The sequence below is a fragment of the Bos indicus x Bos taurus genome, chromosome 10, assembly GCF_003369695.1.
Source record: "Bos indicus x Bos taurus breed Angus x Brahman F1 hybrid chromosome 10, Bos_hybrid_MaternalHap_v2.0, whole genome shotgun sequence".
In the NCBI taxonomy this organism is placed as follows: domain Eukaryota; kingdom Metazoa; phylum Chordata; class Mammalia; order Artiodactyla; family Bovidae; genus Bos; species Bos indicus x Bos taurus.
The window spans coordinates 39079886-39106787 of NC_040085.1; the positions used below are offsets into that span (position 1 = coordinate 39079886).

General features: G+C 55.6%; 1 protein-coding gene across 1 annotated transcript; it reads right to left on the minus strand.

Moving 5' to 3' along the window:
* Positions 1–3274: 3274 nt before the first annotated feature.
* On the minus strand, positions 3275–25637 carry PLEKHO2 (pleckstrin homology domain containing O2). The gene is made up of 6 exons (XM_027553755.1): positions 25497–25637; positions 19435–19584; positions 14457–14573; positions 9875–9979; positions 8271–8369; positions 3275–6297 (listed from the first exon to the last, which is right to left on the minus strand). The coding sequence occupies exons 1-6, from the start codon at positions 25506–25508 to the stop codon at positions 5281–5283; spliced, it is 1500 nt and encodes a 499-aa protein (XP_027409556.1). The 5' UTR covers positions 25509–25637; the 3' UTR covers positions 3275–5280.
* Positions 25638–26902: the final 1265 nt, after the last annotated feature.

Here is a 26902-nt window from a genome sequence, read left to right on the forward strand (position 1 = left end):
GTCCCTTCTCTTGGCCTGTTCCCACGTCTTCCCTCCATGGGCCACCACCCACCCTGGGCTCCCAGGCCCTGGCTCCTCCTCCCCACTCTGGCCAGTGGGACCCTCTGGAAAGCCCCACTGACTGCTGACACAGGAAGGGAAGAGGGGAGGCTCGTGGGCGAGTTCCTGCAGAGGCTCAGGCTCTCAGCTGTAGCCGTTGGAGCCTGTCATTTCCCTTCCCCCGCCCACCCAGCTGGGAGGCCCAGAAGTTTCATCACTGCTGAGTTGCTGTCCTTATAAGGGAAGGGCCTCCTGAGCCTCTCCCTTGGGCCCTGGCTGGCTGGTAGAGAGCCAGACCAACCTCGGGGTGTCCTTTAGGGGCCAGGAAAGGTGGGCATGTCCCAGGTTGGCCAGAATTTCCCTGGGCTGAGCATCCATCTGAAGTCACAGACTCTCCAGAGAAGAAACAGGAAGCAGTTGATTGTCACCCCAGGCCCGGAACCTAGGGTGTGGAATCCCAGGTCCCGACGCTTAACTTGTGGTCTCCTAGGCAAGTTAAGTCTCAGTCCTAACCTGTAAATGGACTGAACAGAAATCTTCCTTATGAGGCCACTGGTGACAGTGAGAGACCAAAACAGGCCTGCCAAACAGCAGGGGCTCTGCGATGCTGGGCTGCTGGAGTTCATTAACCTCACTTTCTGTGAGGCAGACCATGGGCCAAGTGTTCCACAGTAATCCTGTGAAGAGGGAGATTAGCCCATTTGACAAACCGGAAAAACAGAGGCACATTTTACCTAAGGTCAATGGCTTTACCTAAGGTAAACGCATTCATGGCTAGAATTTGAATCTAGATGTGTCTGCCTCCAAATCTAAAGTCATATTTTTCTACTTACACCCTGCTACTTCCTCCAGGAACTTTGTTCCTTTAATAAAATTATGACAACAGGGCGGAATTCTACCACGACCTCTCCACCCTCCACGTACCCCCACAGGGCCTCCTGGTAATGTCTCAGAAACCTCCACTTGAGTGAGTTCATGAGGTCTTTTTTTCTGACAGCCCTGCCTCATGTCTCTGACATGTCTCCTGTCTGGGACAGGAGAGAGGGGTAAGGAAGGTGGGGAGGCAGGAACACAAGATTGGGGGGATACAAAATACGGTGGCTCCAGAAAGACACAGGGAGGTTCCCGGGCTCGGGCTCAGGTGGGATGAGCCCTCTGGATGTCCCCTTCCCCACCTGATCCTCCCACTCTGTCCTGAGTCCTGCTTGAAGGCAGCCATCTGCGGTTTGCAAAACCCCACAGAGCTTCATACCAGATACCAGGACTCGTATTTAGAAGAAAAAGGCTCCGCTTCTCTGCACAGGCCTCCTGCCCCCAGGGCCAGGAGGAAAGAAAGTTCTCACCACATCCTTCCTCAGTCTTGTGGCTGGCTGGCCACTGACACCTTCCCGGCAGCCGCTCCCTTCAAGGTGGCCCTCAGGAGAAGACCTTGTTTCTGGGCCAGAGTGGGGGCACACCCCCATCAGTAAAGGGACTTCTCTCCCTCACCTCCCTCACAGATGAAGTGAACCGATTTGCCTAGGGTCCCCCTGCTTCTGCAGGCCACCCACTTGGTATGGTGGACACACGTCAGGCGAGTGACAGGGGAATTCCTGAGGGATAATACGAAGGTCAGAGAACAGTCAGTAAGTCCCGGGTCAGGTGCTTCCTGTTGTGCTGACCACCAGGCCTGTTCAGCAGCCCTCACAGATAAGGAAGGGAGCCGACCTTTGGGGAGCAAATTGCAGTGCTTTCCCACATTAGGAGTGGGTGGCACTGTGATCCCCTTTATGAGTGAGGAAACTGAGGCCTCCAGAGGCTGAGCTTCACTGAGGTCCCTGGTGGGACTCGACACCTTGCCAGCAGCTTGACTTGCCTTGGTCGCTTGGCTTGGAGCTGTCTGCTGGCCCAGGGGTTTCTATAGAGCACTCAGCAAAGCCGTGGGTCCTGCTGAGATATGTCAGGGGTGCCACAGGCATCAGGTGAGGCCCAGGCTCACCCCAACCAGGACCAGGCTCTGAGGTTAAAATGGCAGCTGGAATAATTTTGAACCATCATAGGAAATACCTGTTCAGGCAAGAATCATCAGTGGAGACTAGATCTAGAGGGAAATTTTGATGAGATGCAACACATTTATGAATGGTCCTTTTTTTTTTTTAAGGCCACACTATGTGGAATGTGAGACCTTATTTCCCTGACCAGGATCGAACCAGTGGCCCCAGCACCGGAAGCACAGAGTCTTTATCAATGGACCACCAGGGAAGTCCTGTGCATGGTCTCTAAATGTCTCCCAGATTGCTTATTAGTTACAAAGAAAAATGTGTAACTCTGCCGTAGAAAAATTAGACACTTTGGGTGATCAAAATTAACATTATCAGTGAAGGGCAGATGGAGATTGTCTCCAGATATGATGTCCTGAGAAGGACCTAACATCACCTGTGCAGTTCTCTGGGTGAGACTCTCTGACTTTGATCTAACTTGATGTATGAGGAAATCGCAACAAACCCCAAATGAGGACTATTCTATTAAAAAGCTGGGGAGGACTGTATTCTTCAAAAATACCCACATCATGGAAAACAGAAGCTGTGGAAACATTTCAGATTAAAGGGGACTTAAAGGGACATGTATGCCATATTCAACCCTACCCTGGAGGTAACATATGATTAAAGGTTATTAATGGGTCTAATGATAAAACCAGAATATGAACAGTATTCCATCCATGTTAAATTTCCTGAAGTTCCTAACTGTACTATGATTAATAATAGAAGATGCTTATTTTTAGGAAATACGTACTGAAGTATTTAGAGGAAAGGAGCCATGATAACTAATTCTCCAAAGTCTCCAAAAGAGAACTGTATGTCTATAACAGAAAAAAGGCACTCAAGAGATAAGCCAACAGGTCAACCTGAGTATATAAGTGTTCTTTGTAACTGTACTTACTCTTGCAAGGTTTCTGTGTTTGAAATTGTTTCCAATAAAGTTTTTAAAAACTGAAAAGTACTGTTCCCTCTGATACTTAGCCCTCAGGCTGTAGAAACATGTTGGGTGGAAGGGGTGAGACTCCAAGGCCAGACCAAGTTTAGCGAAGATGGAGCACTGTGAGAAGGTGAGCCCCCCCAGCCTGGCCTGTGAGAAGGGGGCCCTGGAACAGAGTTTGGAGGACTGGTGATGCCCTCATCAACCACCAACTATCCTCTGCTTCCATGAGGCCCTGGAGCTGGTCTCCACATCAACAAACAGGCTTGTGGCAGAGAAGTTCCATAAAAAGGGATTTATTGCCAAACTTCAAGAAAGGCGCTTCATAAGCAGAAGACATGGAATGCCATCCTCCTCCGGGAGGCCAGCCAGGCAGCCCCTGCATATTCCGGACCCTCCTCCCCTCCCCTGGAAGCTGGCGTCCCCCATGGGTCCAGGCTGCCAAGGCACAGGCACCCCATAGGAACCAATGGCATCAAGCCACTGAGGTGACCCCAGAGCTGCTTGCTCAGCCTGGTCACTTATCAGAGCAGGAAACTGCAGCTCTAGTCCCAGGAAGGAGGTGATTTGGTGAATGCCTCACCCAGCCCAGGTGGCTGGTGAGGGAAGGCTGTTCCCCAAAGAAGACTGCAGGGGCTACGTGAAGGTGGGCCCCTGGTGACATTCTTGCTCTCATACTGGAGACATATGGAGAGATGGGTGGACCTTGATCTAATCTGATGTATGAGGAAACCTCATACAGGCTAGGTCTGGGAGCCTAATCTGTTCAAGGAGTGTGGTTCAGGGAGGCCAATGGGGGCTCACGAGTCATGACATTGCTGCTCGCCCACACGCCTGCCCAGTCAGGCCGCAGAGTGGACACGTGCCCCTCCTGATACCTGCCACTACCCTCAAGAGCCAAACAGAAGCAGAGTAAAGAAGGCAGGGACCTGCACCTGCAGGCCTCAGTGGGCATGACTAGTGGCTGGGGGTGGGGCGATGGGCAGGAAGGCCAAAGCACGCAGCTGTGAGCTTCCCTCTCTTTCAGTAAACAAAAGTGCACTTGCAGAAACCCCTGAGCAGGCCTGTCAGAAGCTGCTCCTACTCCCACAGGCCCCAGGGAGTGGCTGTGGCCCTCAGAGCCTCCGCACCTTACAAACCCTGCCCTCAGTCCAGCCGCTGCAGCAGGACAGAGACCGGATGTGCTCTGGAGCCAGAGATGATATTGCAGGGAAAGGGTAGGGACAGAACGGACCAGGAAAGGGACAGGAGATAAAGCTCCTTCCACAAGGAAGTTCAGGAGGAGCAGTCCATGTGGAGCCGGAGCCACGGGAGGAGGGGAAAGGGGAGAGAAAAGTGATTTCAGGCCCAACAGCTGCGGTCAGCATTCAAAGAAATAACTGAGATACTGGACCCCTCTGGGTTGAGAAGGAACCAAGGAGACCCAGATATAAATCCCATCTGGGAAGCACAGACGTTGGGGCAGCTTCACTCCTGAATGTTGATTTATAATGAATTACATACAGGATTTTCTGATGCTGACATCAGGTTCACCTGAACAGGAATGTGCAAGGCTGGACCCAAGCTGGTTCAGGGGCAGGGACGAGACTACGAGACCCTTCGAGTTCCTCCTCCACCCTGGAATCCACCAAGCCCAGCTCACCAGAGGGGAAGGCCTGCAGAATAGGAAACGGGCCCAGGGAAGGGCCACATAGCTAATGGCTTTCTCACACAGATGCCTCCCACCTGCCTTCAGAGGCCCCAGCTGGGATCCAGGTCACGGTCAACTGAAGGCCGAACCTCTGGTCTAGACCCAAGGCCCCAGCCACTTCTGGGAAGAGGTGGGTGGGGCGGGTCAGTTATGGCTTGAAGCTGCCTCTGCCATGAGGCTCTGCCTGGGAACATCTGGCCATGGAGGCTGCAGGGGGGCTCAGCTGTGCTCTATTCAGAAGTCAGGAATGTAAACTATTGAGGGCGGGAAGTAGAGATGATGCCGCCCCCGGAAACCCCGAGCACTGTGCCAAGGCCCTGGGGCTGTTCGGAACAACCACACAAGCACAGACGTCCCGAGTGTGTGCTCCCAGCCCAAGCCTAGAACCGGAGGCCCGGCCAGACAGTAGCCCTGGGCGCTACCTGGCACCTCTGGCCAGGGCAGGGAGGAAAGGATCCCAGGAGTCTCTGCAGGTCCTGGCCAAACCCCGACATGCCTGATGGCCCTTCTACAGCCTGAAGCAGCACATTTCTCGGCAGGGCTGGGCTCTGAGGGACTAAGCCGGCCAGCAGGGAATGTCCCTGGCCCGGCAGGCCCTAGGGTACGCTTCTCCTGTAGAGGGTCACCAGCTCCCTCCTCTTCTCCCGGAGCCCAGGTGCTTCCCGGTTCATCTCTTCCAGATCCCTGATCTCCTGAAGGACCTGGGTGGCCTGTCTCAGCTGCTCCACAGCCTGGCTGAGCAACGTCTCGGCGTTCACGGAGGCGGACTCACCGCCCAGCACCTTGTTCAACAGTTTCTCTGTCTTTTCCGAGGCCACCTTCACCTCCAGCTGAGCCCTATGCAGCTGCTCCCCAGGCTGCCTCCGACGTCGGGGGCCTTCCCCCAGCAGGTCCCCCAGGGAGGAGCAGCGGGGATGGAGCTGAGGTTGCGGGTCCCAGGGGGGCAGGGCGGTGGATGTCGTTGCAGCCTTTGGGGGAGTTCCTGGGGGGCCTGCAGCCTGGGATGACTGGAGGGGCTCAGGACTGTCATCCACACCATTCACTGAGACCTCTGCTGGGCCTGGAGCAGACGCCTCAGAGGCCCCAGGACTCTGAGCTGGCCCAGAAGCCTCCATGCCACTCATGGACGCTTTCAGTTTCTCCGATAAGATCTTGGGTGGGGGGGTAGGGGGCTTCCCACCCTCCCTGGGCCCAGCCTCAGAAGTCTCAGTACCCGGCACCTGGGGCGGTTCTGCACTCTCAGAGTCAGGGGCCTCCTCAGGGCTGGGGTTCTCCCAGCTCACCTTCAGCTTGTCAGGCAGGATCCTGTTGGGGGGCTGCTCAGAGTCACTGTCCTCCACCACTGGAGTCTCCAAGTCTTCTTGGCTTTCAGGGTGGGCCTCAGAGCTTGCTGGGACAGGGGCAGGGGCGCTCTGCCCCACAGGGGTCTCCATTCTGTCGCCAGCACTGCTGGTCTCAGGTGCTGGGGAAGGCTTGGCAGGAGGCATGGGCGGCCGAGGTGTCTCCCGCGGCTGGGCTGCATCAACATCGTTACTAGGGGCTAACACTGGTGGCCCGCTGTCCGGAACATCGAGGTCCAGACGTGAAAGCCCATCAGATGCGGCATTGGCTACCTGCAAAGGCAGGACATGGCATCAACTTGCATGACCGGCCACTGGGTCAGCTGTGCCCACCTACAAGAGTACTCAAGTCCTCTCATCCAGGCTTCCCATGCCCCTGGCCTCCCACGCCGTCCATGCCCTTTGCTCTGGCTTCCAAAGCCACCTGATGAGTAGCTAAAGTGATTCTCTGATGAATCCTCTCATCTCTCTCACCTCCATAAAATTCCTGATTTTGGAATCACAGGCCAGGAAGCCAGAACCAAGGTGTCCTCTCGGGCCTCAGCCTGGCTTCTTCCAGCTTGTGTAACAGGCTGCTCTTTTGAAAGGCAACTGTGCTGGCCTGGGTGGCAGGGAACATGGTTTCCAGCCCTATTTCAGCCCCTCTAGTTGGCTGTAGGCCTTGGGATGGTCCCTTCTCGGCAACCACCCACCCAGCAGGCGACAGGATCAGATCTCACACACGAGTCTCCTGCATCACCCTGCGCTCACTCGCTGTGGAGACTTCTGTCCGGCCTGCCAGCCCTCTGGGCCAGCGCTCTCCAGCCTTCCCCTGCCCAGCTGCTCAGCAGCCAGTGCCCATTCTCCTCATGTCATCACACGTGGCCCCAGACATGGGCAGCCCGAGACCACAGCTGACCGCCAGAGGAGAACAGCTGCACCCAACAGGCAGCTGTCCCCACCTGGCCCCAGGGGCCCACAGGGACACCCAGCAGCCCCAAGGTCATGGGGACAACTCAGAGGGCCTGGAGTGGGACTGGGCAGGAGGCCCCTTACGGTCTTCACTCCCTTTCACACGCAAAGGGTGACCCGGCCTATACGTGTCCTCAGTCACGGGACACGAGTCCCTCCCTAAATTCTTCTCAGAGGGTCCCCCTCTCCAAGGCTGGCCCTCTCCATAGCTCCCAGGCTTCCTCCCTCAGACATGCCTTTCCTCTCTGGCTGCTTCAGTCACTCCCTCTGCAGGATGTTTTCCCTCAGCGGACAGACATGAACAGGCTGTCTCATCTCAAAAGCAAACCATCCAATGACCTAGACCCCCTTCTGTCTCCCTCCTTCCCTGCCACGGTCTCCATCGCACCAGCACCCCCAGCTCTGGGCGCCATGACAGCCCAAAGCCGACTCCTTCTCTGAGAAAATGTGCCAGAATCATCACCATCTGCCTTTTCGCCAGTCCTGCCCCATGACTTGTGGCTGCCAACCTGGCTGATGACCCATGGTCCAGGGCCCTTCTCTCTGGATGCACCCCTCTCAGGCTTCCTCTTTCTTGGCTCCCTGGGCCCCTCATTCCTCAAAGGTAACATTTGCTGAGGTTCTTTCCTGTCCTCCAAGGTCTGAGGAAGGACTCCTCCCTTCCCCCTCCCCTGACCATAACTTCTCCCCAATTCCTTGTGTCCAGGGCCTCCTTGTGTCCTTCCCCCTCCCACGCCCGGGTCTCCTGGCATGTGGGCACTCTGACAACCGTCCATGTCCACTCTGCCTCCCTGAGCCCTGAATTCAGTCACAAGCCCAGGTGGCTCTTGCTGCCCAGTGTCTCTCCACTGGCCCCTCCCTTTACACCCCTCCTGGAGCCTGGAGGCCCTACCTCTGCCTCTATTTCCTGGCCCCTGCCTTTCCTTGCATCAACCCAACCCATACTACCCAGGGCCTCCAACTGACATCTGGAACACACCCTTCCATCCATCCTGCCCCAAAGACCTCCACAATTTCCTCCCCCACCCCGCCTTCCCACACCATCTTCCAGCCAAAGGGACGGAGCACACCTTAAACTCCTCTGCTGGGGCCTCAAACTCACACCATTCCTTACACCCAGGACCTCCCTCACTCCAAGTCTCCCCACTGAAACCCTTCCTGTGCTTCAAGGGTCAGCTCAGCCTGATGCTAAGAGTGCTTAGGAACAAGGTAGCCCCCGAGCCCGCTGCCCCCTAAGCAGCTGGGTCCAGGCTCAACTGACCCCCAACCATTGCAAGCTGGGGGCAAGGCCATACCTCCTTCAGGTGGACTCTCGTAGGGGGCCGGCGCCGCTGGTCCCTACGTACGCGGTCCCGTGTCACATGCTCCAGGACACAGCTCTTATCCACCTTGACCTGGGAACGAGGAAACCGTTGTCAGTCCCCACCCAGCCTTGGGAAGGGGAAGAAATGCCCAGGTGATGATCTGACCCAGAGGTGGGGTCTGCACCTCCTCCTTGCTTGACAGGGTCAAGTGCCCCACACTGTCTCTCTGAGGCCTCTCCCTGCATCCAGGTCTCTGCTTTTCTAACCCTGTCTCTACACAGCCTTTGTCGTCTCTCTGCAACCTAAGGCTCTCCCTCTTCTGCAGCTGCCCTCTGTGCCCCAGTCTTGCTGCCCAAACACAGGCTATCAGCCCTCACTTCTCAGTCCACTGCAAATATATAAGCAGCCCTGTGGCTGTTTTTGTGCCTAGCTGGGGGGAATGCGGAGGAGACAGCCCATGATCCCCTAGTTCCCGGCTTCCAGAAAAGGCCTTCCTTGGCCCCAGTCACTCTCCCAGGACCCCTGAGGATCCTGAAAGAAAGCTCAAGAAAGACCAGCGACTCTACTCCCCCTGGGTCGGGAAGCCTGGAGGGCACCCTCTCTGAGGGTGAGGAATGTGGGCAAGGAGTAGCCAGGAAGCCACAGTGAGAGGCATGTGGGAAATCCAGACTGAATCCCAGTGCAGCTGGTCCCTGTGATGGGGGGTGTTCTAAGACTCTTCTCCCCTGAGGTGAGACTCAGGCCCACCTGGGGGTCTTTGCAGTGGAGCAGCTGGTCCTGCTCCATCAAGGCTGTCAGCTAAGGCCATGCTCCTGTGGCCTCCAACATCCTCTCCCATGAAACGGGGACACTTTACCAAACTAGTGAAGGGCTGAATATGACAGTCACATAAGACGTGACCTGGGAGCCATGGCTGCCAGTAAGGGAACCTCGGTGTTAAGACGGAACTTGCCTGGGAGAATTCGTTCCCCATCAACCTCAGTCTTCTGCAATCCAAGGGGTCACTCTAGGTGGCCCCCAGGTCCATTTTAGCCCAAATATCTATGAATCCATAATGTCAAAGATAAACCCTCCCTAGGAGATCTGGCCCTGTGGGATACCCTTCCTGCCAAGAGTCTGATCACGGCCCTGCTGGCATCACCACTTCGGACAGGAGGCTGGATGGCCACTGCAGACAGGTAAGGAGGGCCTGGCCTAGAGACAGCCAAGCTCGGACTTCAGAGCCCAACTGAAGAGTGAGTTGTCAGGCTCTCAGCTCACCCCAGACCTCTCTGCCCTGGGCCCACCTGCTGTTATGGCTGGATCTGGGTTGGAAAGGAAGCATGGTTGCAACCAGTCAAATTCTACCCATGTTTTAATTTAAAAATACATACTTAAATTTCCTTACACCTCAGTTTCCTCATCTGTAATATGGGAACACAGACATTTACTTTGAAGTGTGTTGTGAGGATTAAATGAGGGAACAACAGCAGGTGCCCCAGTGTTTGTAGCAGTGACATAATCAAGGGCTTGTCTGGGGTGGGGGGCAGGGTCCACTCTGAGATCACACGTGGAGGGAAAAGAGCCCCAGAGCAGTCCAGAGGACTGCATCGCACCTCATCGAAAGCCTTGTTCTTGCCTCGATTGATTCCTTCGTTGAGGGCTTTGATCCAGGATTCCTTCTCCTCCCCACTGGGTGCCTGGAATTTGATGTCACTGACCTGCAACAGGCATGGGTGTGAAGGATGGCAGACATTTATAAGGGTTCACACTTGGGGTCTTAGGGAAACTTCCCACCACAGCCCGAAGTCTACATTCCCACAGCTGGTCAGGAGCAAATCAAAATCATCCCCATATCAGGTCTCACACGGGGGCTCCAGAGCAAGGGAGGAAACAGACCCATCAGAGAACAGCCTCTCCATGTATACAGCCGCCAGGGATTTGGATTCAAATCAGCCTTGCCCAGACCTGTTCTCACCCTCTGTGACTCCCCCAGACTGCAGCCTGACCTCTGAGATTTCGCTGGGAAGTAGGAATATAGGCCCAGTCTACGTCTGCCAGACTGAGTACAACGGCACAGGCGACAGGCGTGAGGGCGGCCATCAGAGAAGGCCCACCAGAACAAGGGCCGCCGACAGCTGCCCAGGGCCCACACCCAGTCCTGGCCAAGTGAAGAGTCCCAGGGTCTCCGTTCTGGCCTTGAACCATGAACTGAAAGAGAGAAAGAGTCTTAGGGGGCCCATTTCAGCCCCCTCATCATACAGATAAGGCTCATCAGAGAGATGGGACTTGGCCAAGGCGGCCGGAAGTAACCCCATGGCTCAGCCTCACATCCCCTCTCACTGAACCCCACGCCACAGGTCCCTTCCCACCTCAGGCAGGAGCTCCAAGCTCCTACATTAGAATCAGAGGCAGCTCAGAGAGGCCCCTCCTGGCCAGCCCCCAAGGTCAGACAGGAAACAGTGGAAGGAGTGAAGCCACTCAGAATGAGGAGCTGCCTTCCGTGGCGGACACAGCAGTAGGGCCCCTGAGCCAGACAGACCAGCACTCACAGCTGGCTGACCCTGCACTTCAGGGAGCTGTGAAGATCAATGATGTAGCAAAGCGTTAAACGTGGAAGTGGGCACAGACAGGGTGCTCAGTCATAGGAACTGTCATCATTTCTCTCCTGCACAAAACAGTCCTAATTTCCTTCTCTGGAAAAAGGGATGCCACTGCCTGCTACAAGCCAATGCTGAGGGAACTGAACACCCTGCTGACTCAGTGGTAAAGAATCCGCCTGCCAGTGCAGGTAATGCGGGTTCGATCCCTGGGTCTGGAGGATCCCCTGGAGGGGGAAATGGCAACTCACTGGGAAATCCCATGGACAGAGAAGCCTGGTTCACTACAGTCCATGGGGTCACACAAGAGATGGGCAAGACTTAGCAACTAAATAATAACAAAGCCAGGGCCTGGCACATAGTGGGTACTCAGTAAGTAGTTACTGAATGAACAGCTCATCAATGAATGAGCTGGCCCTTGGTTCCCGTTTTGGGGCCTCTCCCAACTCTCTGACCTCGAGATGCCCTAGTTCTTTGTCGGGCAGGTCACCAGCTGCCCATCCCGGCCCGGGTATTGGATCGTGCCTTCCCTCCTGCCGTTCTCCTGGTTATGTAACACCCGGCCCGCCTGGCCCCCTCAGCATCCTCGTTATATAACTTCCTCCTGGCTGCCTCTGAGTTCTCCTCATACAGGGCCCTGGTCCCACCCACCTCCCCACGCCAGGCACAGCCAAATGCTCATTTGCATGACCAGGGTAAATTCGATCCTGGCAGGAGATCGGCAGCTAAGTCAGAAACCCCAGGGCACCTTGGCAACTGCCTCAGCCCAGCCATCAGGGCTGCTCAGGGCTCAGGAAGGGACAGCACTGCATCTGAGCTCTGAAAGGGCCCGCTCAACCCTTTGATGGGGTTTGCGAGTACGGGGGCCCCAGGCAGCCCAACAGCCCAGCTACTGTCCCTGCTTGCAACCCGAGTCAGTGGGGTGGGGCCCCTGCCTGGTGCAGGACTTAGCATCCCAGACAGCTTGAGAAGCATACACTTGAACTCAGAAAAAGATGCAGCAAGAGTGGGGCAGAGAATGAGCACTGGCCGAGGAGTCAACATCAGAGTTCTAGTCCCACTAACCTGCAATGAGAACTGCAAGGGTCTCTTTACTAATTGGGGCCTCAATGGGACAAAAAATTCAACCACTGCACCCAACCCAAACTGTAACTCTTTTCCATTGGCCAGCCCACCTAAGCAGGCTGGGGGGAGTGTGCCAGCCCAGGGGTTCCCAAGGAGAAGGAATACGAAGTTATACAGGACCTAGCCCCACCCTAAAGAACCCAGTAATCCTGCCTGAATGAGCTAGGCATCAGAATAGAGACAGATAGAAGGGTGATCAGAATAGGGACAGAAGACCAAGAAGTTGCTCCTCTTGCCCCACCCCCACCCCACATCCTGAAGAGCCACAGGCTGTACAGATGGTCCCTCCCCAAGCCTTCCCAAGAAGCCCCAGGGCACAGGCCCCGCCAGGAGTTCACCGCCAGGAGTTCAGAAGCTAACAGGACTGGACACAGAGAAGGCCCACTTGGCTGGGAAAGGGGGGAGGACAAAATGGCAGAGAGGAAAGAAGTGGGAGGGGGAGAGAGGAGGCAGGAAAGAGGAAAGGGCCAAGCTGGCTGAAACCAGTGGGGCAGCAAGGCCCAGCAGAGGCCACCCTGCTTCCTGGCAGCGTCTGCCTGTGACCTCATGGCAGGGGTGTGGGGACGGGGAGGCAGGAGGGAGAGGGGCATGCAAGACACTGGAGTCTTTGTTTATTTGATTAGAGGGGAAAAAAGGCGGCCTCAGGACCAGACAGCCGGGGTCATGTGACCTCCTGGCCAGCCTGTGGCCTCACTGAGGACGGGAACACCCAAGGCGATAGGAGAGGAGGGTGAGAGGGTGCGGGGGAGCTGGGAGCGGGGGAGCGGTGCTCTGTGCAGTCCACCATCTGATCTCTGGAGAGCCCCCACTCTCTGTGTGAGCTCCTGGGGTACCAAGGGTCAGGGTCCCTTGAGCTGAAACAAGGGTGGGCTGTGTTCCCACTACCCAGTAGCCCCCACCAATCACGCCACAGCCCCAACTCCCCAACTCACTGTCCTGTTCCTAGAGTCACCCAGAGCCAACCTGAACTCCTGGCTTCACTGGGGGATGAAAGGGAGGGTGTTGGCAGAAGCAGCTGAGAACACAGCTGCATAAACAGGCCGCTTACTCGGAAGGTGATGTCCCACCCTGAGTGAGGCCTGAACCACCTAGCCCACCATCAGCTGGTTCTCAGAGAAACGAGGCGGTCCACAGAACGGCACTGGCAGAGGACAGAGATGCAAGACCCCTCTGCCTACATCCACAGGCGCTCACCAAGGGACACACAGACGCAGACAACTCCTGGGCCAGGCGAGCACTCTCCTGCACACAGAGGTGCACACACGGGCCTCAGGCACACAGGCCAACCTTCCCACACAGCGCACTCTACACATCTCCCAAACACACACACACACAAATACAGCACCACTCAGAGGGAAAGTGCACCTCCAGAACAGGGTAGGGGTTCTAGGGCCTGAAAGACCAAAATATGGCTGCTCTCCCCATCTTCCTCATGGAACCCTAAGCAGCAGAAGTCAAGTGAAACCTGCCCCTGACCTTGGCACAACCCCATCCCTGGGATCAGAGCTTCATGCTTCCTTGCTCCCACCTACCACTGAGTGGGACAGAAGGTTATTGAGTCAAGCCATCATGGTCTCGCCCCGGGGACCATAGAGGACTGGGCTCCTGGCCCTTAAAGCTATGAAAGAATCAGAATGGCCTGGGGCAAGCCCAGACCAGGCCCGCTCCCCAGCACCCAGCTTCTGTGACTCAGCCCCTCTCTGCGAGGCTCCACATGACGAGCAGAGGCTGGGGTGAGGCACGGCCCGGCTGCAGATGGGCGCGAGCTGGCGAGCAGCACTGTGCACACCAGCCTCCTGACATCTGTGAAATTCTGCCACATGGCAACACCCACCCAGACTCCCTGCCAGAGATGAGGGGTGCAAACAGCGAACTCTGTCCATGTACATAGCCTGTCCCAGGGAATGAACCTCTCAGGCAAGAGACTTCCTCCAGTTTTAGCCAAGAAAGGACAACCGCAAAAGGAAGAAGGCTGGAGCTGTGGGTCTGAGCATTGAAGCTAGGATGGAAGGTAGGAGGGGTGGCCCACCCAGGAAGGCCTGGGATGAAGGAAGGGTGTGGTTGCCCGACTCTGGCAGGGTGCCGAGGTCTGGTGGGGTGAAGACCTCATCCCTACCCTTCCTGCCTCAGCCCCTGGCCTCCTGTGTCCAGGCGGAGGGAGAATGCCAAGGGCCCACCTCTCAAAGACTACTTTTCAACTACAGCCCTCAGGGCCTAGAAGGGGAGACGGTAGTGGAGCTCTCGGCAGAGCCCTAAACGCACCTCTATCAACCAGGGGCTGGGGGGATCCAAGACAAAAACAAACCAAAGGTCCCACCACAGCAGAACCTGGGTCTGAGCCTCCGCCACACTGAACAGAGACCCATCAGGCTTGCATCCTGGGGCCCAGACTGTTTCAAGAACCTTCCAGGGTGACCTTCCCCAGCAGACCCTGGCCTGGAGGGAGGTCAGCCAGCAGCGGGCTCAGCCCTACCTTGTTCCCCGGGGACCGCAGCAGGATAAAGCGATGCTTCCGCTTGAGGAGGGCACGAAGGTCCTGGCACTTCTCATAGCTGCCCAGCTCCACTGTCTCCACACACTTCTGCTCATCCTGGGAGGGAGACAGAGGGAACACAGTAAGCGCCAGATGCCCCTAGACCCTCAAACACCCAGGCCCGCCCCAGAGCCTGATCCCACTCAATGAGGGCATTGCTTGGTCAGAGGGGGCCCTCAGGCTGCCAATCAACCACCAAGAGGTGGCATTCAGACCCGGCAAGTAGACGATGTTCAGTCCACACTGGTTGGAGGGATGTCCTCAAAGCTCTCCATCCATATAAGAAATGGGCTCTCAGCACAAAGGTAGGTAGCAGGATTGATTCAGATATGCCTAAGGCCAAAGGAGGAAATGGGGGAAGCTGGAAGGGCTTAGGCAAGTGTGCCTGGGAGTCCGTGCAGGCCCAGAAGCCAGGCAGAGATCAGTGCAAGAGGTGGCCTGGAAGGAGGAGCAAGTTGAAAGGAAAAAAAGGCTTTCCAGGTAGAGCCACAGAGAGAAGCTGTTTGGGGCTATAAGACCTGACTTCACCACAGTGATCCGGAGTTGACTTCCCCACTGGGCATCTTCCTCTTCTGACCCTTCACCTGGGGTGAGAGGCCACTCTCCGTGGCCAGCACAACAGACAGGGCAAGAGCTCCTTCAAGAGCATCCCGAGCCTGTCACCATGAGGATTCATCACTAGTAGGGCTGGTGGCCGGACAGTGACCAGTCTCTTCTTGGCCACCTCTGGACACTGCCCGGGCCACCTTCCCTCACGCCAGCCCTGGCTCTTGAGTGTATTCTCCTCCTGGGCTCCACCCGCCAGGGGCCTCTCCAGCAAGTGGCCTGGGACATGCTCCTCCCTCAGTGGTGATCAGCTGCTTCCTATTCTGGGGAAGACCAGGCTGAGACAGCTTCCTCAGTGTGTCACACTCTCCCCCTGGAGACTCCAGGGAAGTAGTTGCATGCCCTGGGAGACTGGCTGGCAAGTGAAGTCAACTCTTGCTGTTGACACCATGCAGAGCCAGCAAGAGCATCCAACCAGGGACCACTTCAGGGCTCTGCAGTTTTGGGTGGAATATCTGGGAGGGAGGCAGTTGACTCGATTCTTTGCAGAGGAAATACCCCAATTTCCCTCCATGATAATTCTCACCTACGAAGAAACCCTGACACTTAGCAAGCCCTTTTGCTTCCCTGATTTTCCAGAGTCCCTCAAGCACCCTGAAATCCTAGAATCCCAGGATTTGCCTCATTTTATAGAGAAAAAGACCCACTCCAGTGTTCTTGCCTGGAGAATCCCAGGGACGGGGAGCCTGGTGGGCTGCCGTCTATGGGGTCGCACAGAGTCTGACACGACTGAAGTGACTTAGCAGCAGCAGCAGCAGCATAGAAAAAAAGAATGAGACCTGAAGGCAAAGGGAACTGCCCTAGGGCACAGACCCAAATATGGGCTTCCTCAGTGGCTCAGCAGTAAAGAATCCACCTGCAATGCAGGAGACACAGGAAATAGGGGTTTGACCTTGGGTCAGGAAAATCCTCTGGAAGAGGACATGGCACCCACTCCAGTATTCTTGCCAGGAAAATCCCATGGACTGAGGAGCCTGGCAGGTGACAATCCATAGGATCACAAAAGAGTCAGACCTGAGTGAGCAACCTACCACACATAGACCCAAACATAGGAGCAGTGCCAAATGGAAACACACATCCTCTGACTTCCAAGCCAGAGCCCGTTTAGCACGCCACACTCCTTCCAGCCAGAGCCAGAGGCTGGACAGTGGCCCTAGCAGCAGGTTGCTCTGCACTCACTAGTGGTCCTCCAGGTGTGGTACCTGGGCCAGCAGCAGTCGCATCACCTGGGGACTTGTCAGAAATGCTCATCCTCAAGCCCCCACCCTATTGAATCATAATCTTGGGGGAATGTGCCAGCAATCTGAGTTTTAACAAGCCCTCCAGGTGATTCTGATATTTGCAAAAGCTTGCAAAGCTCTGCCCTACACCAGAGATTCTCAACCTTGGTGGTACCTGGTAGCTTTAAAAATCCCCATGCCCAGGCAACATCCCAGACCAATTACATTAGGATCCTTGGAGGACAGAGCCCAGACATTAGTATTTTCCAAAGCAGATGACTGTACAGCTAAGGTTTGTAACCACTGACCTACTCTCTCTTCAGCCCCTCAGGGAAAGGGCAATAGGTAGCCAGGGTGACCTGTCTCTCCCATCTAGATTCAAACAAGTATCTTTTCCCATTCCTGCCTCCATGCACCTCTTTCCAATCCTTAGTCTTCAATCCACTGCAAGTGTCCACACTCAACAAAAGGCTGGTAAAATCCACCTGCTCCAGGAAGCTGCCCTGCTCTCCCACACAAGCCTGAGCCCCAGTGCTCTCTCTCCTCTGACATTCCCCATCTGCAGGCATCTTACTAGGCGCTAGGGACACGCTGTCATGGGGAAGGACATCCTAACTCCCTGGAGCCACCGCTCTCCACCTCTGTTGCCTGTGTCTCCTTTCTGTTCCCCTGCCAGTGTCCTATAAGGAGCAGCGCTCCAGAGGAAAAGTTTGCTAAACTGAATGCCTGACTCAGAGCAAGACTCCAGGTTTCTTCCCTCCGATCCCAGAGAGAGATCCTCACCTACCTACCCCATGTGCACAGGCCTCCCCACACTGGGAAGATAACTGGGCCAAACACACCCTCCTCTGTCTGGAAACAAAAGGTCAGTCCATCTCCACCACCCAGTTCCCCACCGCTGCCTGACCTGGGTCTCCTCTCAACCTGAATCGCTGAATCATCTGGCCCTTCTGCAGCTCAGAAAAATCGGATAATCCAGCAGGCACTGGGCGGGGACAACACTTTTGGAATGTCAGCCTCACTGACAGCAAAGAAACAGCCAAGAGTCATTCGCACTCGCCTAGTTCCTTACATCAGAAAGGGGAATTGAACATTTCTCAATTCCCTCTCCTGTGCCAAGCTCCCCCACCCCCGAGTACTAAGTTCTTGAAACCGCCTTGAGGTTTTTAATAGTGTTTTTTTTTTTAAGCGTGATTTAGACTTTTAGTGTTTAGGGGATGTGAAATCCTTCCTGCTTCCCAGACGCGCCCAGATGTAGAGAGGTGGCCCAGGACAAGGCTGGCAGCACCTGACGAGCTGACAGCTGGGGGCCTGTCATCAATTCTTATGGTAGCTGGAACTGGAGGAGGCTGTGACAGCCCTCTTTACTTATAAAAATAGCCCCCTGCAGCCACTACAGCATATCCTGATTTGGTGGCAGTGCAGAACGTCTGGGGACTGTCTGCACAATTCACCCCCTTGGCCTTCTCTGGCTGTTTCTCTGACACCCCAGCTCCACAAGCCTGGGGACTCAGCCAGGAAAGGTGAGGTGCATCTCAAAGGCAGCTCCTTTAAATGCCTAGCTCTCTCTTGGCCTGGGACAAGGACGAATTGACCAGGTCAGCCTGAGGCACACCAACAGGCGCTGATGGGGAACAGGCAGGATCCCCATTCCCCTGCCCCCAGCCCAGTTCTTCCCCACATACCCATTCGTCAGAGGCACACAGCAATAGCCCTCTTACATCCTCAACCCCAAAACACAAAGAGCATTCCCAAGTAAAGACCACCTTTTCGCCCAAGGTCTTCACCCAGAACTTTATCAACACTGACTCAACACACAACTTCCACATGCTGGGTTGTCTAAATTCCAAGCCTTCCAAAATGAAAAGGGGCACGAGTCTGAAGTGGAAAGATGCGGGGACTGTGAGAGGCACAAGGACAGCAAAAGAGGCAACCGGAAGGTTGATGTTAAAGGAGAAAGAAAAGCTGAAAAGTACAGTCCGGCAGTAGGAACAGCTGGCTCACCAGTGACTGAGTCACTAAGGAAGACTGTTTAGGCCAGCATCTTCTGCTGAAGCAGGCAGACAAGAATATCCAACATATTTTAGAGCAGCGGTCCCCAAACTTTTGGTCACCAGGAAACTATTTTGTGGAAGATCACTTTTCCGTGGAGCAGCGGTAGGAGGATGGTTTTGGGGTGATTCAAGCACGTTTCGTTTACTGTGCACTTTATTTCTAATCTAATGCTGCCGCTGATCCAACAGAGGTACCGGTCCTTGACCTCAACGTTGGGGCACCCCTGTTTTAGAGGACTTCCATAAAAAACAAGTTTTAGAGTTTACTTGCTGGCATAGCTGGATGGAGAGCTCCCTGACTTTGGGTCTAGATCTGACCTTCTTTTACTGAGACGCACAGGATCTGGCCACCCTGGGCCTCAGGATCCTCCTCTGTAGCATGTGACATGACGGCTGCTCTTCAGGGACTGTCGTGAGCATCGTCCAAGAAGTTGCTGTGAAGTTGCTCAGTCGTGTCCGACTCTTTGCAACCCCATGGACTGTAGCCCACCACGCTCCTCCGTCCAGGGAATTTTCCAGGCAAGAGTACTGGGGTGGGTTGCCATTTCCTTTTCCAGGGTATCTTCCCAACCCAGGGACTGAACTCGGGTCTTCCACATTGCAGGCAGACGCTTTACCATCTGAGCTACCAGGGAAGCCCATAGTCCAAAAGGGGTAGGCAAGATCGCCAAACAAGAATGAGAAGTAAGTATTATTTCTACTCTCGTTACTGAGTCGAGCAAGCTTCAGTTTTCTGGAAACTTCACGTAAGTGGAACCTAGCCCCGGGACAGCAAGCTGCAGAGTAGGTGGCCAGCTGAGGAGATGCACGCATCCCTACCCACATACACCTCAAAGAGCCCTCATCTGGGAGCCCTACACGTACATCTAGAGGTACTGCCTTTGCACTGCACAGGCCCAGAGAAAACCAGGCACTTGCCCAAGGTTGCACAGCACGTCCAAAGTGAAACAACGGGCCAGGATCCCTTTCTGGCCTGGGCTGCCCTCACTTGGCTCCCCAACGCAGAACACTCAGACTCAGGAGCAGGCCGGTCCTTACCTCATTCTCGTAGACCAGCAACTGGGCCTGGCAGAGGAGCAGGTAGCGGTCCTTCCAGAGCCCTAGGAAGCCCCCGCTGCTCTTCTTGATCCAGCCAGCCTTGTCCGCCGTCTGCGCACTCCGAGGCTTCTGGCCCCCCTCCTTCACACCCTATAACAGAGCATTCGGACACACCATGAGGGCTGCTGCCCGGAGGCCACACGGAGATGTATCCCTCTGCTGGATATCACCTTACGTGAATTTCCCCCCCCAATCCCTGAGGCAGTTACTCTCAATCCAGTATCAGAGATGGAAATAACAGCAGCCACAATAATAACCACAGGCACCGTATATTGAGTCACTGTATTATGTTTTACACAAACTGCCTAATTTAACCCATGCAGCTACCCTCCTGGATGGTAGCATCCTCATCCACATATCACTGCAGACTGAAGCTCCGACAGGGGACGTGACTTACCAGAGTCACACCACTGGAAGGACAAAATCAGAATTCACACTGGGCCTCTGACCTCGCATTCCCCTCCACTATTCTGCTCCCCGTGTATTCATTCAACCACGTCAACACACGTGGTACTGAGCACCCACAATGTCAAGGATGCTGGAGTAGGCAGGGAAGAATAAAAATAACACATCTCTGCCCTTTCAGAACTGGCAATGCAGGGAAGGAGGAGCTGAACAAATAAACACCAGAGATAAACACACGAACAAGTGTGAAATGCTATGAAGCTATCAGTGAGAGTTAAGTGAAGAGGAGGGAGTAAGACAGGATGGTGGGGGACCTGGGTCAGGTCAGGGTGGCATAGGCCTCTCAGAAAAAAGGATGTCCAAGCAGGATCAGAAGGATGGGAGGAGGCAGGCAGACAGAATGCTAATCTTCCTCCTCACTCCTGCCTTTCCAGAGAGCCCTCTCGGCAGCCCCTGCGTCCGGCCCCAAAGCAGAAGGTTCCACTGCCCTCATCCATGCCCCAGGTCAGGACTTTAGCGCAGCCACCCCACTTGACGAGGGCTGCCTTCAACCAGAGGCAGGTACAGGAGGTAAACTCAAACCCTTCTCGAGGACATAGCAGCCACCCTGGAGCCTTCAGGCCAGTCACTGACATCTCGTGCCTCTTGGTTAGCCACCTAGGTAGCTGGGTGCCAGGTATATGCCTACCAGGTGGGGCCAAATTCACATTTAGTACCCTGCACCCAGTACTGTTTCTTTACACCTAATGGGTGCTTGAGAAAACCTGTGAAATGAAAATAAAAATACACCCAGTTTGCTAACCACTTTGCTTCAATGACTGGTACCCACAGTGCTGAGTGTGAAGGGGAGGGTGGAGGAGAAGGGGCTAAGAGCATGTCAGAATCTACAGGATGCTAGAAGGAAATCAGCACTGACTAATTTTGACTACTTTATAATTTACATAAAGCTTAAAAAGGGGGGCTCCAGTTAAAAGGAGCACATCTCTCCCCAGAGATACCCTGTGGCCACCAATGCTGTTAGAAGGACAAGTCCAGAGAGAAGACCGGTGAGCTGTCAGGAGTGGGGCAGGGCATGGCCTCCCTGAGCTCCATCACAGCAGGGAACCCCCAGTCTGGTCCTTACTGTGGCCCCCTCCCCCACTGCACTGCACACTCCGCTGGTTAGGAGTCTGAGCTTTGAAGCCCAAGCCACACAGACCAGAGGCAAGTCACATGATCTCTCTGAGCCTCAGTTTCTTCATTGGTGACATGCTGATATTTACAAAAGTTGCAAGGACTGTAACTCTGTGAGGCTGGGGATTTTTGTTTTGTTTACTGTTGTATCCCCAGTGGCTAGACAGTGTCTGGTACACAGTAGGTGCTCAATAAATGTTTGTTGCTAAATAAAAAGATACAACATATAAAGCAATGCCTAGGACCCCTAAACTTAGTCAATGGCAGCTGTCACTGTTACTGTTGTCACTGCCTTTCCCTCTGCCTCTCAGGGACCCTGTCCCTGCCTGGTTCAGAATTCAAGACAAGACCTATCTGGGCTCAGCTGCTGGGCCTCAATGCCCCCAGGAGCTCCAGGAATATGAGGTGCCCCCTAAAGATCTCTCTCTAACTTATAGATGGCAAGAGAAATGGAGAAGTGGAATAGTCCCAAATGGTGTTCCCGGATGGAGGATGAGGAAGTGAGAGGCTTGCTGACAGGCTAGTTATGAGCCACCCTTATTAGGAGAAAGGACTTCGGGGCCCTTTGACAAGAAGGGGGGCTCTAGCATCCTACTATGCACCCAAAGCCCCATCCTCATCACTTGTGTTCAGCCCTATGGGCTGTGTGACCCATTGAGGCCTTCTCCACTCAGGGACCCCTGCAAGCTGGCCTAGGCCCAGGGCTGGAGGGGAAGAAGTGGGACAAGGGAAATCCCACCCCCACATTTGACATGTCACACCCCTCCATTAGCAACTACAGCAGCTGGCCACCCCCCCACCCCCACCCTGCCTGCAGACTTAGGCTTCTCTTACACAAGACTGCAGAGCAGCAGCCCAGATCTCCCACCTCTGAGCTCCAAACTTGCCTCCTGTTTCCAGGGGCCCACCCACGACCCCATGGGATCTCACAGCCCCTCTACTTGTGACCTCTCCTGCCTGCCTCACCGACAGCCCGAGATGTGAAAACTTCCTGCCAGCTGGAAGCTCCGGGGGCGAGGCTGGAAGCTTGTGTCCTGATGCATCCTCTTTGCAAGTAGCAGAGCAGCGTCCAGTGACTGCCATGACCGTATGAGCCAGAAGCAAGTCCAGAGCCTTCAGGGATGTGGATATCAGCATGGGGCTGAGACAAGGCACTCGGGGATGGGGGTGACAACTGAGGGACTGGAGGTGGTACAAACCCAAGCCCGTAGGTGGGTCTCCTGGCCAGGAATCAGTCACAGCAGATACCAGCATACAGGCCTGGCTGGAGGTCAGAGTCCCGCTACCCTTCACCCAGTCCCTCTCCTGCCCCTCAGACACTCTCCCACGAGGAGGCTGGCTATCTATGTCCCAGTAAGTTTTAATAAGTGGCCCTTCCCCTTGGTAGGGCTCAGAGGGGAGGTTTTGTCCTGCTCACCCCAGTTTCTTGGCCTCCTCTCTCACTGACCAGCTGACCACTCTTCTTCCTATTTCGCCCTCTCTTCTCCCCCGCATCCTCACTCAAGCCCCTCCCCGTGCCCACCGTGAGCAGCTTCTGAGGCACCCCTGGGCACCAGCCTGGCTCTGCTTTGCCTGAAAGGGGAGGGTCTCTGGGTCATTTGAAAGAAGAAAGGTCAAAGAAAGGTCAAAGAAAGGAAAAGACATCAGGTCAGCCCAGCCCTGTGCACAGAAAGGAACCATGCCAGGGAGAGACAGACCAGCAGAAAAGAACTTGCTGGCACCTCACATCACAGAAAGCGTGGGATAATGACCTTTGCTCTTGAACTGGTCTAAACCCCATGATGCTCTGACCAAACTCTGTTAAGAACCCACCATGTCAGAGCCCTGTGATGGGGCAATCAGAGAGAGGAAGCACAGGCTCTGCGTGGGGAACTTCCAGTCCGATGGGCACAACACAGACCCCGCACAAGGGAAACCCCCAGTCTGGGGGCTGGGTGGGCACCCTCTGCTTGAGAGGATCCCAGTCCGTTGGGAGGGCTCCAGCACCTACCCAGACGGGTACCCAGTCTTGGCTCTCTGGTACGGCAAGGGCTTGGCATTAGTTTGGGAAGCCCTTGCAGAAGGAAGGGTTTTGGCAGGATTGTGAGAAAGGAGACACATATCTTGGCCCAGAGAAGGGCATCAAAGACCCTACATTTTCAACCCCTTCACTACAGGATGAGAAGTTGCAGGCCAGAAAGAGTCGAAGATTAGCTCAAGGTCCCAAAACCTGTACTGGGACAGGCCACTGCCCTGCCACTCTCTAGATGGGTAAGGGCAAAGGAGCAGCCTGGTGCCACTGGAGGCCAAGCCAGGGAAAGGCATGGCTGGGAGGAGGGGGCAGAACCCCAGGGCGGAGACAGGAAAGCCTGAGTCCAGTTGCAACAATAACCTCATACTGATCACTGCAGCTTTCAAAGCTTTTGCACATAAACCATCACATTTCTGGACTGCCCACCTCCTTCATTTTACAGATGGGGAAACTATGGCCCTGAGAACACAGATGGACAGACGCCCAGTGGACCCGCACTTCCGCACCAAACCTCAACCTGATGAAACTACCATCCTATTATATGGAGGAGGTAACTGAGGGGCCTTGGCACCAGTGTGCCTGGGGAGGAAGTTCAAAGCTAGGGGTAGAACTAAAGGAGCCATTTGGGAGTGAGGTGAGGAGGCCAGCCTGGGGTCATGGGGCAGAGAAGGTGACTACAATCTGAGCAGTGTTTAAGAGAAAGGAGGATGGGTTCTGAGGCCTGGAGAAAAAAGAGGAAGTGGTGGGGAGAAGAAATGGGAGGAAAAGAGGGATGCCAAAGGAGGGGTAGAGAACAGGGAACCCCTGGTCATGTGGGGAGGTGGTGGGCAAAGCCCATACCCTAGGTATGCAGGGAGCTTTTGGCATCTGGGAGTTAGTAAATGGCAATGTTAGAGACTCAAGACCAGAGGAGTAGAGGGCTGGGTTGACCACCAGACAAGCCATTGGACGAGGAGGCCCCAGGAGAACTTCCCTTAATTGAGGGGGGTGCGGTGGCCAGAGCAGCTCGGAGATCGAGTAGTCCTGTCCCACATCCTCTGGGAGAAGAGGAAAGGAAGAAGCCCAGGCCTCATAGCAAGGGTAAGGGAGCCCCACCCCTGTCAGCAAGAAACCACAGCAAATCATAGTGGCCTGACTGTGCCCCCTATTTCCACCCACTCTGAGAGAAGGGGCTACAATCAAGACTGGGGGAGGAGACCAGGCCCAATATTTTATAGAAGAGGAAATGCAGGCTTAGAGGGGAAGTGACTTATCTACCATCCCACAGAAGTGCAGGGCCTGGCCTGAGGGAACTCGGACAGATACCGCAGCTGCTCCTGGACAGTGTTCCCAGGAAGCAGGGAGATGAGCACGGATGGGGACACAGGCAGTCTGGTCCCCAGCTGGCCAGGGTTGCCCCAAAAGCGAAGGTTTCATTTTTCCTCCCCACCTATCCAGGCAAAGACACAGCCCCTCCCCTCCGTTTGGGAGGGGCAGAAGCTGAGACCCCCTTGGGGGACCAGAAGCAAAATCCTCTAGTCTCAGCAGGCCCCTCCCTAGTTTATTCATTCCACAGTCACACATTAAGTGCTGGCAGTGTGCCTGGAAGAGGGGGCTACTGAGAGAACTGAGTTTGCAAGTAAAGGGTGGGGGTCACAGAGTGCTTGACCACACTCCAGACCATGAAGGTCCTGAGGGGAATGAGGGAGGCTCAAGGGCCACTGCTGGTCCAGCTGACCAGCTCCTCCAGGGAATCAGCCCTCCAGGGATGTGAGGATGGCAGGGGCAGGGATCAGCCCTGATCAGGGCCTGACACCTAATCAGGGAAGAAGCTGGACCCACCAGGGATAAAGGACCTACAGGGATTTAGGGGAGAAAACACAACTTCTCCAGTCCTCCAGCCACCAGACAGGGTCACAGCCTCAAGATTCCTTGAGACAAGGACTCCAGGACCCACAGACCCACAACACACACACACACACACACACACACACACACACACACACACACACACACACACACACACACACACACTGTGCCCTTTTAGGATCCGACGTGGAGCACAGGGAGTCAGAGATAACAAGGGCTCGAGCCCAGCGACTCAGGCTACTTTCAGCAAGTCATCAAACTCACCGGAGCCTCAGTCTCTCCATCTGTCCAATGGGAACAACCAGCACCACCATGATCATAGTTGGTGGGAGAAGACAGAAATAATGAAGGAGAATGGGTCTGCGATCCCTTACTCCCGCTCCCGCCTCATCTCATTGGGCCTAGGCTCTGCCTGGGGGATTGGCGTGGACAGGGTGGGTGGGGGTGTCCGGAGACCCGCCGCAGGAGAGGGGCTGGCTGGAACAAGGGCCTGAGCCAGGCTCCCCAACCGCCGCAAGAGTCTCAAAGACCCCAGCCCAGGCCCCTCGACTGGCCCGGCCCTCACCTCCTCTTCCATGACGAGTCAGCTGAGGTCCGGCTGCTCGACCGCTCGGCCGCTCACTCCCGGCGCCGCGCGGTCTCCGATACCTCCATCAACCGCCGGCCGGGCGGCGGCTCTGCGCGTTCTGTCCCGCTGGCTGCCGGGGGCCCAAGAAACTTCGGGGGGCGGGGCCGAGGGCGGGGAGAGGCTTCCGGGGGCCGGGGGCGGGGTCCGGGGAGGGGACTAGAGGGGCCTGAAGGCCCGGGTCTGGGCGGGAAACTGGGACCGGGGCCGGGCCGAGGGAGGAGCCTGGGCGGGGCCCGGCGGGGGCTTGGGACTTGGATGGAGGAACCCGAGCTGGAGGAAGACAGAGGGGACCGAGCGGAGAGCTTTCCCCGACCCGCGGAAGGACAGGGACTGGAAAGGAATAAGGGGTGCGGGGGACCGGCAGGGGGAGGGGGCTTCCGGCCAGAGGCGGAGGCGAGGGGAACGGGCGGGGTCCGAGGGCGGGGCCGGGGTGGGGCAGGACCGAGCGAGCCCCCGAGGTGCTGACTGCTCCCGCCTTTGAGATCTCCTGACCGAGTGGGCTGCGGTTGCCAGACTGGGCTAACCGGCCTGGACGGCCCAGAAATGGGGGCAATCAAGAGATTCCTTCTTTCCTCCCTGACCCTGGGGTAGTGGCAACGACTGGTCCTCCTCCCCGGAATCTCCTGGTAGGGCGGCGCCTGGAGCTCGGATCCCAAGAGAGTCGTATAACGGGAAGACCTGGGGCTGGGACTCTGGACTCCCGCGTCCCTTTGCGGGTGGAGGTCTGCCCCTGGCTCTCAGGGCCAGAGGTCCTGAGAGGGCCACAGGTCCCCAAATCAGTGTTCTGCCCTCGCTGGGCATTGCTCAGAGCTATCCACCTCTCTAATTCCTGTATCTGAGGGGTCCCCTCCCCCCATCCAGCAGTGAATCTTGCAGCCTTGACAACCTTGCTGGGAAGTGAAATGTAAGGATAATGGTGTTAGTTAGACCTTGTGCCCTAACTTTACACTTAGAGAAACAGAGATCTACAGAGAAAAGGTGACTGGCTATATCCCAACCTCCAGCACCTTTACACATGCACGCAGGCGCGCGCGCACACACACACACACACCTCTTCCCTCTTAGCTCTCTGGGTCAGCCCTGCCTAATGCCTCTGCCAGGAAGAATTAAGTGTGGGTGGAACCAGTGGTGACCCCCTTTGGCTCTGGCTGCCATAGCAGCAGCTGTGCCAGTTGACCTAGCTCCCCTTTCACTGCCTTCTGCTGGCCCTCAGACTTCCAAGGCACTTCCAGCCAGCATGGAAAAGGGCATCCTGGAGCTCCAGGACCAAAGGGAAGGAAGACGGGGGTCATACTTTTTCTTCACACCTGTGCCTGGGTTCCTTCATCTAAAGGGATAAAGAA

What these genes read in the sequence shown, in the direction of transcription:
- PLEKHO2 (XM_027553755.1), bottom strand. An exon ending in TGCGGTCCCCGGGGAACAAG is followed by an intron (nt 9,980 to 14,456) that starts GTAGGGCTGAGC and finishes TGCCTGTTGCAG; the next exon opens with GTCAGTGACATCAAATTCCA. An exon ending in CGAGAGTCCACCTGAAGGAG is followed by an intron (nt 6,298 to 8,270) that starts GTATGGCCTTGC and finishes CTGCCTTTGCAG; the next exon opens with GTAGCCAATGCCGCATCTGA.